The following is a 20,637-nucleotide window of genomic DNA, read 5'->3' on the forward strand; positions in this document are numbered from 1 at the left end:
GTTCCTTGTCCTATCTACACAATGGTGATGACAAAAACAGTACGAGCAATGCAGAAGAAGAGGGGAGTAAGGCAGTACTTACAAAAGGCAGCTCCTGGTGGCGGGGGGCTGGTGGGGGTGGAGCTGCCCTGGCCCCTTTGTGTGGGGGGGCCGGGGCAGGAGGTTGGTATCGAGGCATAGCTGCCCGCTTCTCTTCCTACACGAGGGTGAGAGGGAGGAACACGTGAACAGTACAGCCCCGGCAATCCTCATGCTCCCACAAACATTGCGGACACACAATCACCCACCACGGGACTATCTACATTTATCCACTCACCCTGTTCTAAGACTTAAGCCCTCGCCTTTCATTGGTTGGTTTAGCTCTAACGACTGGCTTTCATGGGTACTGATTTTTAAAAGTCTGCAAACATGAATTAAACTAAGTTCAGAGTTAATGAGTTGCTTTATTATACATAAGTCTGTCAGGTCCATATGTTTTTTTGTTTAAAGTATGATCCTCTGCCGTGTTGCGATGAGTGCATGTCCTCCCACAAGCTTTGGGGGTGGTGATCACCTTAGGAGCCCGAGTCTTCATCTCAGGAGCCCAAGGTGAGCAGGAGAAGAAAAAGAGTCACCTTCAAGATATTCTAGAGTAGCAGCACCAACTTTCACGGTACCATTGTCCTCCCAGCAGAAGCCCTGTCCTCTCCATGCACACAATACAAGATCAATGCAGCTATGAAGGAGTAGCCAATGCACCATTATGAAAATGCCAGTGCTACATGCGTTGAAGCAGCCATAATCACCAGAGAGAAAATACTTGTAAATCAAATCCAAGTGGTGTGCAAGTTTCTACCACATTGACTGGCCATGAACATTTAGACAGTAGCCTCAGTGTCTTACCAGTTGCTCCCAGCATCAAGATTCAGATTAGCAATTAGCCGAAGGAGGGCTGTGGGGGAAGGCATTGAGGCAACCTTCATGCTTGGCTTCCAAGATAGAATCGATAAAAAGGCAACACATTAACTCCTTGATAATGGCACTTGGTGATCATCTTTGCAGAAGGTTGATGCTGCTGCCGATCAATGATTTGTAACTTTCTATGGGCCAAGTGACACTATCATCATATATTTGCTGATTGCCCCTAAAGCAAATACTCTACATTATTTGATACTAAATGCCTCTATTACTTGAGCATGCAATTTGAATAGTACCCAGAGCAAAATCAGGTGAACAACTTCCAGCTGTGCCATAACTCCCTTAACTAAAGAAGCCAGTCTGTTCTTGATATAATCCTTTGTGTCCTCCTGTTTTTCCTCTAAAGCACACAAGAAAATGTTAATCCTTTGACACAGAAAAAAATTTCAAACGAGAATCACTCCAAGTACAATCCACAAGAGTAGATAATACACTCCAGCTTGCCCTAAGGCAGTGGCCATCCCACCCAGCCCTCACACGTACCAGTGAAATGTCCTCCTCTGGGTGAATAATCCTCGACGTCGCCGACACCGTCGTTATTAAGGTGGGAGGTTTCTTATCTGTTTTTTCCTGATTGCTTGTTTGTGGCGCAGGCCCTGGTGGCTGCTGACCATTGGCTTGACTATAAGCAGGGAATGTTGGCTTCATAGGGCCTATATGATTATTCGACGTGGATGGAGGTGCTCCTTGCTGGATGGGAGAGGTGGGAAGAAAGAAAAATCAAACATTCGCTATGTACGTGCACACAGTCCTATTTCAATCAAGTGGAGATTTATTAGAGCAATAACTTCACATCAGTTAATGCTTATCAATGTAAAAACCACACAGGAACTTTTGCAGCAATACTAGAACAAATACCACATTAAAATAACTAGGGAAAATACGAGGTAAATTGAGTAAAAAATGGTGTCTGATAGTCAGTTTGAAGGCCAAAAATAGAGAGAGGGGATGGCATAAGGTGAAGGTGGAGCTGATTCAAGGTTGTGTTCGTCACCACTGTTGACTGTGTGTATGGATGCGGTGGTGAGGGATGTAAATGTAGAGATGCCGGGAGTTTGAATTGGAGTTGGTGAGAAGAGGGCAATGGATGGTAAACAAATTTATCATTTACAGGTGGGCATTAACAGTTGTGGCAACGTCTGAAGACTGTAGCAGCTGGTGGAGAGTATAAGAGGTATATTAACATACAATGTTGAGACACAAAGTGAAAGGGCATCGGTAAGTTGGTGTCATGAGGTGCGAGTGTGTACACAAGGACACCAGTGTTGGTGTCTGGATTATATCTATTTTGAAGCTGTAGTCGAGTGTCCCCCCCCCACACATACCCCTTATTCTGTTAACAGGCTTGATTGTGTTTTCTGTTATCAACATTCAGGGCGAAGTGAAAGAGAACAATACAACTGTAACTTCATATTTTATAACACGAAGTATTGTGGTGCATCATCGAATCATTGTACACCAGGGAGCCAATGATGTGTGCAAGCATTTGACTTATAGTGAAGAGGTTACAAGATGATGAACTTGATGTAGAAAGCTTTAGAACAAGTTAATTTTCCCTCTTAATTATCACAAATAGCATGCAATGGAGAAATGAAGGTAGTGATGAATTACTAAGTTATTGTCTGGAGAGGCATGAAAAAATCATGAGGACTAGGAATTTGGAGATGAGCATAAGGAGAACATTGCACATGGGAATGACTGTACCCAAGATCTTGTTTGAAGCAGAGATTTGAAGTTCGAATGAGGCAGAAAGAATGATCCTGTGAGAGAATGATTGTGTCCAAGGTCATGTATTGACCATAGGTTTTAAATTTGAAGATGGCAGATTAAGACCACAAACATACCTGAGACAAAGTATTTATAGTGTTGTGTGGGTTTTGACAATGGATAAATTGAGAAATGTGGAGGTAAACCAAGATCTGGGGTAGAAATTTTGCAGATAGGTCATTCAAAGAATGTGGAGAAGGTGCATATGGAAAATATGAGTGAGGATAGACCAACAAAAAAATGTGGAAAGCAGGAGAGGATCTATTCTAATATCACGCAAACACATTTTTTATTTCACATTGAACATGTTTACATGATTCTGGAATTTCCCAGTAGATAGTAAATTTTATGTGAACATCACAAACGAGTTGAAAGGACAGGATGAAGGGGGAAACTGGACACAATAGGAATGTCCACAAGAGAAAGGAAGAGTACAATCCCAAATCCATTAAATACGCCTTGCCCTTCACAATCAAATTCAATATACCACCATCATGAACACCAAAATAGTTACTCAAGTACCTGGGCAGCTGATGGGAAAAGGGGTTTATTAGGCGGTTGTGAGGTTGAAGGTGCGGTGGATACTGGGGGACCACTTGGTGGAGCACCTGGAGGACCCCCTGGCGGTAAACCCATTGGCCCCATGTGTCCCATCATCCCTGGGCCCGCCATTGCATAAGGCGGCATTGGACCCATCGGACCCATCGGCCCCATTACAGGCATCATGGGTCCTCCTGGACCCATCATTGGACCCATAGGGCCCATTGGACCTGGCGGACCACCTGGAGGTAGACTTGGAGGAGCAGGGTTACTCTGGGGAAGACCTGGCTGAGAGTTGTCGTCCTCATCTTCTGGTCGAGAACCACCTCCCTTCCCAGCCTTTTGTCTTTCATGCTCCTTCACATCATCTTCTGGGATCCCTTCCATTCCATAAATTTCAATTTCAATATTATTTCGATAAGGTAATGCATTTGGTACCTTGTCTATAGTTTCTTTGTGCACCTGTGAAGGAAATTTTGAGACATTACAATTTTGGACAGTAAGAAAAGTATACAAAAATTTCAAAGCAATGTACTTAAAAAAAAAAAAGACATGATTATAAATCAAATAACTACAGCAATTTCAAAGTCTGCTCAAATTATCAATCTTCCACTTTCAAATTATAAATACCCATAATCCCATAGTTCTTAGTACATGGAAACCGAAGTAATCCTCACCTGCATACAATGAATTGACAGCCCTGGTCCTGTATATAGCTTCTTGTGACATATATGACATTTGAAATGTTTCGCTTTCTGATGTTGAATCAAGATTTTCTCATCATCAAATTCACGGTTGCAATACCTGCAAAGAAAATAGATTTCATGTGAGAAAAGGAACAGAAAACACACTCCATGATAAGGTCAATCCATTGCCACAGGTTCCTCATAGCAGCACCTACAGCCCCATGTAACCTGCGCCTCTAACCTGGCCCACGTCAAGGAAAGTATGTTGTGCTATTGTTTTCAACAGGATGAGAACAGGGTATGCCAACAACACAATATATACTATACAAGGGCTTTGCGGGAAAGCACCGCTCCACCCAAGGTGTTCCTCAGGAAGACGGGACTGCTCAGCCAGTATAGGGAATGACAACAACATGGCAGTACAGAAATGGGTGGTCTATACCCTCTGTGTGATGATTGCATCAAGGGCAATCCAAGTTTTGGCACATCTTGACTGCAAGGTGGTGGCCTGAATGCAGTAATACCAGTGTGATTCCTGGTTATTTGGAGTTTGAAGTAGTACTGGATTTGAAGGGCCAATCTTGAAGTGTTTACTTTATGGGCATGTTCATAGATTATGGAGGAGGGGGGGGGATTGTTTTATATATCTGTGTAGGATTTTTTTCATAGGTTTGAGTATATTTGTGTACATGTGGGAATAAAGATGTTAAAAAGTACCCACACAGAAGGCCCATGCAAGATTACAAAGGATTACAAAGGCGGAGCATGCCGACAGGAGACCTTTTGATCCATATCTAGGTCGGATGCAAAAAAAAAAAAAAAAAAAAAATATTAATAATAAATTAAAACTATAATAATGTAAAAATAACAAATAAAATACATAAATAAATGCATAGGTACAGTTGAATAACAAACAAAAAGGTAAATAGTAAATGATTATAAATTGACATATAACTAATAATAAATGAAAATCAGACAGACAAATTATAACAAAACAAAAACAAATAATATAACAAATTATAATCATTACAGCATCTTACTTAGGTATTTATCTAAATGATTCTTAAAGCTTCGAACTGAACTACATTGCACTACCTGTGCAGGAAGTTTATTCCATTCATTAACTACACGGTTGGCAAAGTTGTTTCTACCTACTTCCAAATTGAATCTATTTCCGGACAGCTTGAGACCATTGTTTCTTGTCTGATTCTCATTCAATGTGAAAATTTTGTCACTTTTGATGTTGTCTACGTTTTTTTTAGGGAAAACAGATTCATGTGCTTAAGTCGATTTTCGTATGATTTATTTTTTATATTTGGAATCAGTTTTGTGGCTCGCCGTTGTACTTTTTCCAGTCTGTCAATGTCTTTAATGAGATTCGGTGACCATACGGAAACAGCATATTCCAAATGTGGACGAACTAACGATTTATATAGCTTGTTAATGAGTGATGGACTTTTAAAATCAAAAGATCGCGCAATCAATCCCAGAATCTTATTTGCTTTCTCAGAGGCTGAAATACACTGCTTGGATGATTTGAGGTCGTTACTGATAATTACGCCGAGATCTTTTTCACTATCCACTTTTGTTAACGAATTTCCATATAACTTGTAATCGTACTTACTGTTATTTTTACCTATGTGCATTACCTTGCATTTACTTGTGTTAAATTTCATTAGCCACTTTTCAGACCATTGCTGTAATTGATCTAAATCTTCTTGAATATCTAATTGGTTTGAGTGATCATTTGCCACTCCGCACAGTTTTGTATCATCAGCAAATTTGGAAACAGTAGATTTTAGTCCATTGTCTATATCATTTATATATACTATGAATAGAAGTGGCCCAAGAACGGAACCCTGAGGAACTCCACTTGCAACATTTTTCCATCCAGAAGTTTTTCCATTTAAAACAACTCTCTGTTTTCGACCTTTCAACCAATTACTAGTCCAACCTAATAGGCTACCACTTATTCCATGCAAAGCTAATTTAGTAAGTAGTCTTTCGTGTGGGACGGTATCAAAAGCTTTTGCAAAGTCTAGATAACCAACATCTAAAACACTTTGGTCCAAACACAATAAAAATAAAGGCCTTCATGGACACTTATAAGAGGATTACAAAGGCGGAGCATACCAACAGGAGACCTTTTGATCCATATCTAGGTCGGATGCGAAAAAAAATCATAATAAAATAATAAATAAAAACTATAATAATGTAAATAAATAAAATACATAAATAGACGCATAGGTATAGTTAGATAATAAACAAACAGGTAAATAGTAAATAATAATAAATTGACATATGAGATAGTGGAGAACAAAATATCACGATAGGATGTAATGATAATGGAGGAGAAAATATCACGGTAGGATATAATGTCAGTGAAGAACAAAATATAATTTTAGGAAGAGATACCGGACAGAATGTCAATGAAGGCCAAAATATCAAGATAGGATGTAATGACAGTGGAAGACAAAAGATCACGATGGGATGTAATTATAGTGGAGGAAAAAATATCACGGTAGGATATAATGTCACTGGAGGACAAAATATAATTTTAGAAAGGGATGCCGGACATAATGTCACTGAACGACGGGAGGCCGGCGTGAATCACGGTGACGTAGGGGGACAAAATGTACAAAATAGATCGGATGACCGTAATCGACCAGATGTCCGTGATGGGGGAAATGTTAATTTTGATAGGAGAAATGTTAATGAGGCATTGAATGTCAATGAAGGACCAAATAATAATAATATAGAGCAAGGCATAAATAAAAAACAAAATGATAATATAAGACATGATATTGAAACTCAAAATGTGTCAAAAAGAAATAATCAGGAGTTTCTTAAAACTATGTACTTTAATGCTCGTAGTATTAGGAACAAATTTCAAGAAATACAGGCGTATGTCAAAAGCGAAAATCTCGATATGATAGGAATAACTGAGACATGGTTAAATGGTACAGAGTTCGAAGCTGAATTTAATATTGCGGGATTTAAACACTTTCATCAGGATAGAAACCACAAGAAAGGTGGGGGTGTTCTATTGTACGTTAAAAACAATGTTCATGCTTGTGTTTTAGAGAAAGTGAAACAGGATGCATATGACAGTTTGTGGGTTGAGTTAACCCAAACAAATGGACAAAAAATGAATATAGGTGTAATATATAGGCCAAAGACATTATCATTAGCAGACGACAAACTGTTATTTCAAGAACTGTCTAGTTTCTGCAACCGGGATTTATTGATAATGGGTGATTTCAATTTTACTGACATTGATTGGATGACCCTTGAACATGGCCATATAGGTAGTCGCTTGATTGATTTTCTTGGTGACAATTACTTAATTCAGCATGTAAAAGAGCCCACAAGATATGGAAACTTACTCGATTTATTGATCACTAGCCGCGAAAGCATGGCAACTGATGTAGAAGTCGGTGAATCTGTTGCAAATAGCGATCACAACTTAGTCAGATTCAAACTCCTAAACAATTTTAGAATAGATACTTGTGCTTCTAAAATACCCGATTTCAGTAAAGCTCAGTTCATAGAACTACGTCAGGAGCTTCAGCTTACAGATTGGGAGGCAAAATTAAACGAAAGACCTGTAGATCAGATGTGGGAAATATTTCAAAATACGCTCACTAAGATGATTCAAACTTACATTCCTTTTAAGGACAGACGTCCCCCAAATCAGGCTCGCCCAAAGTGGCTCGACAAAGAAACTGAAAAAAGTATTGCTAAAAAGAGACAGGCTTATAAGAAATATAAGTGCTCGGGTGCATCTAATGACTATGAAAGTTATGTATCAATACAGAGAGATTTAAAAAAGACAATAAGAAAAAGAAAACGACAATACGAAATGAACATCGCTGAGAAATCCAAAGAGAATCCCAAAGAATTCTATAGTTACATTAGAGATAAAAAGGTTGTTAGGAATCACATTGGTCCACTATTATCTGCTGACGGTCAACTTGAATATTCAAATGAAGGAATGTGTAATCTCTTAAACAATTATTTTAGCTCGGTATTCGTAAACGAAACACCTCAAAGTGAATTCCAAACTGAAACCTGTGAAAAGTCTGGGGTAAACTTACTCACTACGGTAAATATAACAAAAGAAACAATTAAAAGGTGTATAGACAAACTCAAAGTTAATAAAACACCAGGGCCTGACGGTTGGCATCCAAGAATCTTAAAGGAAATGAAAAATGAGATTGTTGTTCCATTAGAAATTATTTTCAAGAAATCCATCATATCCGGAGATGTCCCAAGAGAATGGAAGCTAGCTAACGTTACTCCCATATTCAAAAAAGGTGACAAAAAGAAACCAAATAACTATAGGCCTATTAGTTTGACTTCGATCGTAGGAAAAATAATGGAAACTATCATCAGAGATGCTATCGAATATCATTTAGAAAGTAACCGTTTGATAAATGATAGCCAACATGGTTTCAGACGGAAACGTTCTTGCGTGACTAACTTACTCGAATTCTACAACACAGTTGTCTCGAATTATGACAAAAGAAACAATATAGATTTAATATATCTAGACTTTGCAAAAGCTTTTGATACCGTCCCACACGAAAGACTACTTACTAAATTAGCTTTGCATGGAATAAGTGGTAGCCTATTAGGTTGGACTAGTAATTGGTTGAAAGGTCGAAAACAGAGAGTTGTTTTAAATGGAAAAACTTCTGGATGGAAAAGTGTTGCAAGTGGAGTTCCTCAGGGTTCCGTTCTTGGGCCACTTCTATTCATAGTATATATAAATGATATAGACCATGGACTAAAATCTACTGTTTCCAAATTTGCTGATGATACAAAACTGTGCGGAGTGGCAAATGATCACTCAAACCAATTAGATATTCAAGAAGATTTAGATCAATTACAGCAATGGTCTGAAAAGTGGCTAATGAAATTTAATACAAGTAAATGCAAGGTAATGCACATAGGTAAAAATAACAGTAAGTACGATTACAAGTTATTTGGAAATTCGTTAACAAAAGTGGATAGTGAAAAAGATCTCGGCGTAATTATCAGTAACGACCTCAAATCATCCAAGCAGTGTATTTCAGCCTCTGAGAAAGCAAATAAGATTCTGGGATTGATTGCGCGATCTTTTGATTTCAAAAGTCCATCACTCATTAACAAGCTATATAAATCGTTAGTTCGTCCACATTTGGAATATGCTGTTTCCGTATGGTCACCGAATCTCATTAAAGACATTGACAGACTGGAAAAAGTACAACGGCGAGCCACAAAACTGATTCCAAATATCAAAAATAAATCATACGAAAATCGACTTAAGCACATGAATCTGTTTTCCCTAAAAAAGCGTAGACTCAGAGGTGACTTGATACAGGTCTTTAAGATTTTAAAGGGAATTGACAACATCAAAAGTGACCAAATTTTCACATTGAATGAGAATCAGACAAGAAACAATGGTCTCAAACTGTCCGGAAATAGATTCAATTTGGAAGTAGGTAGAAACAACTTTGCCAACCGTGTAGTTAATGAATGGAATAAACTTCCTGCACAGGTAGTGCAATGTAGTTCAGTTCGAAGCTTTAAGAATCATTTAGATAAATACCTAAGTAAGATGCTGTAATTATTATAATTTATGTTATATTATTTGTTTTTGTTTTGTTATAATTTGTCTGTCTGATTTTCATTTATTATTAGTTATATGTCAATTTATTATCAATTACTATTTACCTGTTTGTTTGTTATTCAACTATACCAATGCATTTATTTATGTATTTTAATTGTTATTTACATTGTTATAGTTTTAATTTTGCATCCGACCTAGATATGGATCAAAAGGTCTCCTGTCGGCATGCTTTGCCTTTGTAATCCTTTGTAATCCTTTGACATATACCTAATAATAATATAAATCAGACAGACAAAAGATAACAAAACAAAAACAAATAATATAAGATAAATCATAATCATTACAGCATCTTACTTAGGTATTTATCTAAATGATTCTTAAAGCTTCGAACTGAACTACATTGCACTACCTGTGCAGGAAGTTTATTCCATTCATTAACTACACGGTTGGCAAAGTTGTTTCTACCCACTTCCAAATTGAATCTATTTCCGGACAGTTTGAGACCATTGTTTCTTGTCTGATTCTCATTCAATGTGAAAATGTTGTCACTTTTGATATTGTCAATTCCCTTTAAAATCTTAAAGACCTGTATCAAGTCACCTCTGAGTCTACGCTTTTTTAGGGAAAACAGATTCATGTGTTTTAGTCGATTTTCGTACGATTTATTTTTGATATTTGGAATCAGTTTTGTGGCTCGCCGTTGTACTTTTTCCAGTCTGTCAATGTCTTTAATGAGATTTGGTGACCATACGGAAACAGCATATTCCAAATGTGGACGAACTAACGATTTATATAGCTTGTTAATGAGTGATGGACTTTTGAAATCAAAAGATCGCACAATCAGTCCCAGAATATTATTTGCTTTCTCAGAGGCTGAAATACACTGCTTGGATGATTTGAGGTCGTTACTGATAATTACGCCGAGATCTTTTTCACTATCCACTTTTGTTAACGAATTTCCAAATAACTTGTAATCGTACTTACTGTTATTTTTACCTATGTGCATTACCTTGCATTTACTTGTGTTAAATTTCATTAGCCACTTTTCAGACCATTGCTGTTATTGATCTAAATCTTCTTGAATATCTAATTGGTTTAAGTGATCATTTGCCACTCCGCACAGTTTTGTATCATCAGCAAATTTGGAAACAGTAGATATTAGTCCATGGTCTATATCATTTATATATACTATGAATAGAAGTGGCCCAAGAATGGAACCCTGAGGAACTCCACTTGTAACATTTTTCCATCCAGAAGTTTTTCCATTTAAAACAACTCTCTGTTTTCGACCATTCAACCAATTACTAGTCCAGCTTAATAGGCTACCACTCCGTGTAAAGCTAATTTAGTAATTAGTCTTTTGTGTGGGACGGTATCAAAAGCTTTTGCAAAGTCTAGATATATTAAATCTATATTGTTTCTTTTGTCATAATTCAAGTAAGTTAGTCACGCAAGAACGTTTCCGTCTGAAACCATGCTGGCTATCATTTATCAAACGGTTACTTTCTAAATGATGTTCGATAGCATCTCTGATGATAGTTTCCATTATTTTTCCTACGATTGAAGTCAAACTTAGAGGCCTATAGTTATTTGTTATGACCACCCTTGGCTGTGCAATAAAGTTCCTTCAATTTTGATGAGCCAAACAAACCACCAGAAAATCTAGCATCTCACAGACCTATGTCATCACTATTCACTATATCAGACTTACTGGAATAGCTAATAGCAAAAACATATTTATTGTACCCTTCTACACAAACTAAAATAGATTCAAATGGGTACATTCAATTCTCACAAATGGCACAAAACAAGTGCTAGAGGACTTCAATAAATAAATAAATAAAAGTATAATACATACATATACCAAGGCTTTTTCCCCCTTACAAGGGAGGTAGCCAAACAGGGAAAGGGATAAAATCATTTCCACCCATTCCATCCCTGAATACACTCCACACCCCTCCACCCTCCCTCTTATCTTAGCACCTCCTGGATGATGGGTCATCCCTGCACCTTGTCCACTGCCCTGGGTCAGAAGCAGTGTCGCAAGACACAGCACATCAACAGCAAGGCCGCTTCATTAAATCGGCGACCCCACTCTCCGTCCCCCCAAGCATAAAAGGAGAAGACGGGGAGAAATCCCTTCGGGCTGCGTCAAATTTTGCTCACACATACTACCTCACCCCCCATCCATTCCACCTCATGCATCACAACATCATCCATATACAACCATTCTCCATTCACCCCTGTCTTCTGTCCTCTCCCGTCCTTCCTCAACAGACATTCCCCTCTTCCCCAAAGCCCCCTTCACCCCATCCATCCACCTCATCCTAGGACGTCCCCTCATGTTCACTCCCTCCACATCTGCCTTCCATACCTCTTTTACTAGTCTTTCTTCACTCATTCTTTCCATGTGTCCAAACCATCATAATACTCTTTCATCAACCCTATCTCCCAACTCCCTTTCCACCCTTGTTCTTCTTCTCACCTCCTCATTTCTCACTCTATCTAGCCTAGTAACCCCCATCATACTTCTCAGACACCTCATCTCAAACACATTCAAACTCCTTCTCTCTTCCTCTCTTACGTTCCATGTTTCTGCCCCATTCAGTGCTGTTGGCACAATCACTCCTTCATACAGTCCTCTTAGCATCCATTTCCAAATGTCTATTCCTCATTACACTCTTCAATCCACCAAGGCATTTACTCGCTTCTCTCAATCTACATTCTATCTCCACCACTCCACCTTTTCCTGCCACATTTGCACCCAAGTATCTAAAACTATCCACTTCCTCCAGTCGCTCTCCCTTAATGCTCACTTCCAGTCTACTGCCACTTTCATCCCTTGTACATCTCATCACCTTACTTTTACCCACATTTATCTTTAGCTTTCTTCTATCACATACTCTCCCAAACTCTATCACCAACTTCCTCAGTCCCTCCTCCATCCACAAGCGCAGTGTCGTCAGCAAACAACAGCTGGCTCACCTTCCACTTTTCTCCATTTTCTTTAACCATTTCCAATCCCTGACCCACTACCCTTGCATTTACCTCTCACACTACCCCATCCATGTATAAGTTGAACAGCCAGGGTGACATAACGCATCCTTGATGAAGTCCCACCTTTACCTCGAACCACTCACTCTCTCCATTTCTAATCCTGACGCAAGCTCTACTACTCTCATAAAAACTCTTGACAGCTCCTAGAAGCTTTCTTCCTATCCCATATATCTGCATAACCTCCCACAGTGCCTTTCTGTCTACCCTATCGTAAGCCTTTTCCAGATCCATAAAAGCCCAAAAAACATCCTTCCCCTTTCCTATAGCTTTCTCACATATTTGTCTTACCACAAAGATCTGATCTACACAACCTCTACCCGTCCTAAATCCATACTGTTCCTCACCAATTACTCCTCTGTTCCTCTCCTAATCCTCTCAATCAAGATCCTACCATAAGCCTTCCCAACTACACTTAACAAGGCTAATCCCTCTGAAACTACTACATTCACACTTGTCCCATTTTCCCTTGTAAAGTGGAACTATACAGGCACTCCTCTGGTACTCTACCCTCTCTCCAGTAAACATTAAATAACCTCACCAACCAGTCCACCATCACTGTACCTCCTTTTTTTAGACATTCTGCATGGCATCCATCCAGACCAGGTGCCTTACCTACTTTCATCATCTTAACCCCTTCCATACGGTGCCGCACACGTAGGCGTCATGGACTTAGATCTCGGTGGCAGCAGCCAATGCCAGCCGTACGACGTGTCGTAATAATCCTCGCATCATAAAATATAGTCACCGCTTATATCGATCGTTCTCTCTTCACCCGTAAATTTTGATAACCATAGAAAATGCGATTACAAAAGAATTAGAAAGAATGTCATTATGGAGGGGCGACTACAATAAATATAATCAAGACGCCGATATGGCAGCCTCGCGAATACACTCGCTCCCCATGACGCCTACGTGTGCGGCACCGTATGGAAGGGGTTAACCATCATCTTAACAACTGCCTTCACTTCACCCTTCCTTATTTCTCCTCCATTTTCCTCACTCATCAATCTCATTTTCTTAGCAACTCTAAAATATTCTGCCCATCTTCCCCGTACTGCCTTCTCTTCCATTATCATCTCTCCATCTGCACCTTTTACCTTTTCTTCTCTACTTGATTCGCTTCCTCTTCCTTTCTTAACCACTTCCATACGGTGACGCCTACGTAGGCAGTATGAGGAGCAAGTGGGTACTCGATTATATTTATTTTAGTTGTACCTACGTAATTTCCATTCTCTCTAAACTGGCTTCATCAATTTTCTATGGTTATCAAAATGCACGGGTGAAAGAGAACGAACAATTGAGCACTGACTTTATTTTCTATAATGCGATTATTATGACGCAACATCGCACGTTGGGCAGCTAATGCTGCCAGACGTGCGATGTGCGCCAGAGTGAAGAGGTTAATTTCTTTCCAAAACATCTTTTTATTACTTTCAAAATTTTCTGTCATACTCTTACCCCACTTCACATCTGCTCTCCTTTACCTTTTGCTTTACTTCTCTTTTCTTTGTACCACTCATATGTCTCCCTCATCCTATTTTGTAACCAATCTGTGAAAGCTCGCTTCTTCTCTTCTACAACCTTCTTTGTTTCCTCGTCCCACCATTCACTACCCTTTCTTCTATTTCCTCCTGTCCTTCTTGTTCCACACACCATCCTTGCACACTTTGTGACTCCCTCCTTGAACCATCCCCATTCCTCCTCCACACCTAGCTCTACTCTATCCTTCACTCCCTCCCACTCCTCCTTCAGCTCCTTCTCCTTTTCCTTTAAAGAGTTCACTCTAAGAACCTCCCTACCTTTTGTCCCTTTCCTCTTTCTCCATCTATTCTCCACTCTCAACTTACCTTCCACTAAAAAATGATCTGATATTCCCCCACCCTCTCCCCTTAGCACATGTACATCCTTAACTCTTCCCATCATAGTCCTTTTTACCACTACATAATTCATCAACGCTCTATCTACCACCCTCTCCCATGTGTACTTATGCTTGACTTTCTTCCGAAACACTGTATTAGCTTTCATCAACTCTCTGGACATTTCCACCATCAACTCTCCACTACGATTCTTTCCTGGAACTCCACATTTCCCAACCACTCCATCAATTGGACCATTTCCTACCCTAGCATTAAGGTCTCCCAGTACTATTACATTGATATTTTTCCCTAAATCCTCTATGCACTCATTTCAATCTATCCAAAAGGCCTCCCTTTCTTCTACACTCTTCTCACTGCCAGGCCCATATGCACTTACAAAGACCCACATCTCCTTTCCCAGTTTCACCTTCATCCACATTATCCTTGAGGAAACATCCTTCCACTCCACTACATGTTTACCTATCTCTTCACTTACTAGAATAGCCACCCCTTCCCTCCCTCGCCCTCTCTTCACTCCTGATAACCTCCCACTTACACTCCCAAACTTACACTCACCCTTCCCTTTCAACTTAGTTTCACTCAAAGCCAACACATCCATCTTCTCACAAACATACTACCTATCTCTTCCCTTTTACTCTCATCTGTACCACATCCACACACATTATACTCTTCAGTACGGTTCAAAATCTTGCGGGCAGCATTAGCTGCCAGACGTACGTGTCATAATAATACTCGCATCATAAAATATAGTCACCACTTATATCGATCGTTCTCTCTTTCACCTGTGAATTTTGATAACCATAGAAAATGTGAAGACAGTTTAGAGAGTATGTCATTACGCAGGGGCAACTACAATAAATATAATCAAGATGCCGATATGGCAGCCTCGCGTATCCACTTGCTCCTCATGCCGCCTACGTATGCGGCACCGTATGGAAGGGGTTAAAAGACCCAAACCTTAGGGTGCTGGTCGGAAAACTTCCAGACCCTCTTAAGCCTTTACTTTTTCGTTTAGGTATGTCCCCTGTGGGGCTACAAGGAGAAGGATGCCTAGTCCCACTCCCCGTCCCTTTCTTCTCACCTCTTACGATCCAAGTGGAAATACTTGGTGGCAGTATTCTTTTCCCCCACCACAGGTAATTCCCCCACAGCACAAAATGAATAAGAGAAATGGTACAGGTCAGCAGCAAGGGGTTGGGGGACAGCATAACAGAGGGACAGTCGTAGTATATAAGGGTCATCATTTCTCTATGAAGAGTTTTCCTCTAGACAAAATGATGTGTGGCTCTGGTCCGTAGGGGCGTCCCATATAGACCCTAAAGTATCAACTGCATGCTACTTTGCCACAATAACAAGCAGCCAATACCCCAGACAGGGTATAATAAAAATAAATATACAGAATAAATAAAGTAAAATCTGGAAATGACCATACAATGGAGTCCCCAAGGACTTGTACTTTTACCAGAACTTAACAGGTGACCTTCCAAAACCAAATCCAAACAGAAAAAGTTCTCACCTACACAGATATTAACCAAGAACAGCAACTACAAAACTGCTACTAAGAGCACCCAAGACTGTTTTGACAAATTAGAGCAATGGCTACTGGAATTATTTAAATGGAGAAATTTAACCAATGCCAAAATTCCAGGCTTTACTTTTATACTTGCATGACCTTCAGTCCAAACATAAAAGACTGGAGACTTAAAACCAATAAAATAATAAACACCAAATTCAATCACAAGCATGAGCGTCAGTTGCACAAGAAAACTAACTAGTACATTAAAGTCTTGAGAGCCACACTTTACTACTACTGCATGGCAACCATAAGGAAAACAAGGCCACAGCCTATACAAAATAAAGAATTGAAAATAATAAGATGCATGCCAACACCACTTCAATGCCAGCCATGTCATTCCTCAAGAAGACAGGACTGCTTGGCCACAGTCTAGGAACAATAATAACTACAACACCCAAACATCACAAAACACTTAGTACACTACCCCACCCTAGCCATAACTAGAGAACACAACCCTTCTTTCTTGAGTGATTCATGACCTAACCCTGCGGTTGTCAGCTACCTGGGAGATGTGGCTCTCCTGCAAGCGAGACCAAGGACAACAGATTGATTGTCTGATAACAGAAGGGACCAGGTTGTCAGCTCTCCTTGCATGATAAGACAGAGGAAATACATCAGAAACTGATAAAGATATCTTGGGCCCAATATGTAATCTGCCTTTCCAATGAAGAAGTGTTGATAAAAGAAAAAATAAACAAATAAACAAAAAATAAACAATAAAATAAAATAAATTCAAATAAATAAAATAATAATAAAACAAAATAAAAAATAAAAAGTGGGAGGGGAGTAAGAAGATGATTAAACAAAAAAACTTCCATGATTGCCACTACTGGGTCCTCATCATCATCACTGAAGTTTCATAGAACATTTGATGAAAAAGTTAGTCTTGCCATTTCTCTATTCTAGATATTTTTTCACAGAAATTGCTGTCACTAACAAATCATCATGAATACCTAACTTGGTCCATTCCGGGATGTATAAATAGCTTAGGAGTTGTATTCTGCATCCATGTACTTGAAAAAAATTCAACAAGTGAAGCATGCTTTTTAACAATGGTGGGTGCTTCAGTAAATTTTGTGGGCGGTCAGTCACTGATGGAAACTTTGAAACACCGACAGAACAAGCACCAAATAAGTGATTTTCGGCCGTCACCCAAACCATCACTAACCCGAAAAACAAAGACAACCTTCAGCAAATAACATTCTGTGGCACATGCTGGCGCGTTAGTTCCATCCACACAAAAATTTCTGCATGACCACGCTGCACCATACCAGTAGCCTGCTGGCTGCCGTAATGAAAGGTTGTCTGTAATGAGCTTTTGGCTTCTGCGATGCATTTAATTTGTTACAAAAGAAATTTCTGTAGTGTGGACAGGTCTTTAATATTCCAACCTGCATTTGATCAAGTAAAGTAACACTGTTTTAATTGTTTTCCACCAGATTTCTAGACTTTCATAGATCATGGATAGACGATACCTTAGCAGACTGGAACAGGAGTGTCTGCTGATAGCCTGATAGTAGGCTAAGTAGCTTGACCTTCAGAGCAAGCACACCTGTGAGTGACAGACAGTGAAATGGACTAGAGCCAGCATAATGACGCCAGCATGTCACTTGGTGCAGAGTCTCTGCATGACACCCAGCCCCTGAAGGAGTCTGAGGAGGTGGGGGAGACAGGTGACGCTGGGGACCAGGTCAATGCTAAGGCTATCAGGGAGCTTAAAGACTACCTCCTGAATTGTGGGATGTAAAAAAATCTCATTTTTTATATTTAATTTGAGCTGGTCATGTCACTTAACCCCTTCCATACGGTGCCGCACACGTAGGCGTCATGGGGAGCGAGTGTATTCGCGAGGCTGCCATATCGGCGTCTTGATTATATTTATTGTAGTCGCCCCTCCATACTGACATTCTTTCTAATTCTTTTGTAATCGCATTTTCTATGGTTATCAAAATTCACGGGTGAAGAGAGAACGATCGATATAAGCGGTGACTATATTTTATGATGCGAGTATTATTACGACACGTCGTACGGCTGGCATTGGCTGCTGCCACCGAGATCTAAGTCCATGACGCCTACGTGTGCGGCACCGTATGGAAGGGGTTAATAAAGTTTATTTGAAAAAATTTATTTCACCACTCACCAGTTCATCACGTATTTAACTATTTATCGAAATTCTTTTCTTTTCTTTTAGGTTTTATTTCTTTTCAAAGTTCTTGAAAAGTGAAGCAAGGCAAGTGACGGACTGCCCAAAATTTATTCATGCGCCCACTACTGCTTTTTAATAACTGATTCACCCCCACATGGTGTCTACTCTGACCACCTACAATAACATTGGAAACAACAGAATGGTCACTAACATGGTGCCCCTCACTCTCAGTCTATGAGGGAGCAAAGTGGTTGTGCATAAAAAAATTGGTGTGCTAGGTTATAAATTTCAAAATTTCAAGTTAAATGGCAACATCCAACATATTTTAATGAAAACCATTCCCTTAAAAACCACATATACACAACTATGAAGAGTAAACTTGTTAAGTTCTTCCATTCAAAAATACAGCTGAAGTCTCTTACAAAATTAGAAATTCATTACTATTAATGTTGTTTGCTGACGACACTGCATTTCCAGCAGGATCACGGGAGGGATTATGGAAGTTAGTGATGAAACTTGCAGCAGGATCAGAGGAGGGATTAAGGAAGTTAGTGACAGTTTGGGAAGGCTTGCAAAAGAAGGATGTTGAAGATAAACATGGGTAAAATTAAGGTGATAAGATGAACAAGAGGAGAATATGGCAGCAAATTGGCAGTGGTGGGCAGCGATAACGATAAAGCAATAAATTTTTCCGCTGTCCTATAACGATAAATTTCCAAGATACCTTAAAGCGATAAGCGATAAATCCAAAAATACTCTATTTATGCTACTTATGCATTTAAAAACCTCTTTCTTACACTTAAAATACCATATATTACTTAATAAAAGACTAAAGGACCTGAAATCTGTTTGCCACTTAACAATGAGCCTGTAACCTCCCGCCGTAACGGTTTTTCGTCTTCTACTTTATTGCTGGATTTATCACGGGAAATTTGAAAGCGATAAATATAAGCGATAATTTTTTCCGGTCTTGCGATAAATTATCGCTTTACTTATCGCAACGCCCATGACTGCAAATTGGAAGTGAATATTAAGGGAGAGAAACTGGAGGAAGTGGATAGCTTTAGATACTTGGGTGTGAATGTGGTGGGAAAGGGGGGAGTACAGGTGGAGGTAGAATGTAGATTGAGATGCATGTAAATGCCTTGGGGGATTAGAAAGTGTAAAGAGATATAGACATTTGGGAATGGATGCTAAGGAGTGTGTATGAAGGAGTGATTGTGCTGACAGCACTGTATGGGGCAGAAACATGGAACATATGAGAGGAAGAATTTAAATGCGTTTCATATGAGGTGCCCAAGAAGTATGGTAGGGGTTACTAGGCTGGATAGTGGGGGTGGAAATGAAGTTGGGAGATAAGGTTAATGAAATAGTGGGATGGTTTGGACACATGGAAAAAATGAGTTAAAGATTAGTAAAAGGTGTGTGGAAGGCAGAGGTAGAGGGAGTGAACATGAGGGGGCAACCAAGGATGAGATTGATGGACAGGGTAAAAGGGGCATTGGGAAAGAGAGGAATGTCTGTTGATGAAGGAAGGGAGAAGACAGAAGGATTACAAAGGATTACAAAGGCGGAGCATGCTGACAGGAGACCTTTTGATCCATATCTAGGTCGGATGAAAAAAAAAATATATATATATATATATATATATATATATATATGTATATATTAATAATAAATTAAAACTATAATAATGTAAAAATAAATAAAATACATAAATAAATGCATAGGTATAGTTGAATAACAAACAAAAAGGTAAATAGTAAATGATTATAAATTGACATATAACTAATGATAAATGAAAATCACAGACAAATTATAACAAAACAAAAACAAATAATATAAGATAAATTATAATCATTACAGCATCTTACTTAGGTATTTATCTAAATGATTCTTAAAGCTTCGAACTGAACTACATTGCACTACCTGTGCAGGAAGTTTATTCCATTCATTAACTACACGGTTGGCAAAGTTGTTTCTACCTACTTCCAAATTGAATCTATTCCCGGACAGTTTGAGACCATTGTTTCTTGTCTGATTCTCATTCAATGTGAAAATTTGGTCACTTTTGATGTTGTCAATTCCCTTTAAAATCTTAAAGACCTGTATCAAGTCACCTCTGAGTCTACGCTTTTTTAGGGAAAACAGATTCATGTGCTTAAGTCGATTTTCGTATGATTTATTTTTGATATTTGGAATCAGTTTTGTGGCTCGCCGTTGTACTTTTTCCAGTCTGTCAATGTCTTTAATGAGATTCGGTGACCATACGGAAACAGCATAGGGGTGAGTGGAAAATGGCTGTATATGGATGATGCTTCAATGCTTTGAAGGGGGGTTGGGGGAGTATGTGTGAATGATATTTTGATGCAGCCCAAAGGGATTTCTCCCCCATCCTCTTTTTCTGCATGAGAGGA

The 20,637-nt window shown here is 39.2% G+C and overlaps 1 protein-coding gene across 7 annotated transcripts in view; it reads right to left on the reverse strand.

The window, feature by feature from the left end:
- Window positions 1–20,637, reverse strand: part of LOC143035337 (BUB3-interacting and GLEBS motif-containing protein ZNF207-like) — a 62,905-nt gene that overhangs the window by 38,026 nt on the left and 4,242 nt on the right. For 6 of the 7 annotated variants that reach the window (XM_076202305.1, XM_076202304.1, XM_076202302.1 and 3 more), the window contains exons 2-5: window positions 3,942–4,068; window positions 3,247–3,726; window positions 1,441–1,647; window positions 83–196 (exon numbers count right to left, since the gene is read on the reverse strand). In XM_076202305.1, coding sequence (XP_076058420.1) covers window positions 83–196; window positions 1,441–1,647; window positions 3,247–3,726; window positions 3,942–4,068 — 928 coding nt within the window. The remainder of the gene's footprint in view (window positions 1–82; window positions 197–1,440; window positions 1,648–3,246; window positions 3,727–3,941; window positions 4,069–20,637) is intronic. The other variant, XM_076202303.1, reaches the window with a different exon arrangement.

The sequence above is a fragment of the Oratosquilla oratoria genome, chromosome 18 (genome assembly GCF_046742065.1).
Source record: "Oratosquilla oratoria isolate Oo_2021 chromosome 18, ASM4674206v1, whole genome shotgun sequence".
NCBI classification, from domain to species: Eukaryota; Metazoa; Arthropoda; class Malacostraca; order Stomatopoda; family Squillidae; genus Oratosquilla; species Oratosquilla oratoria.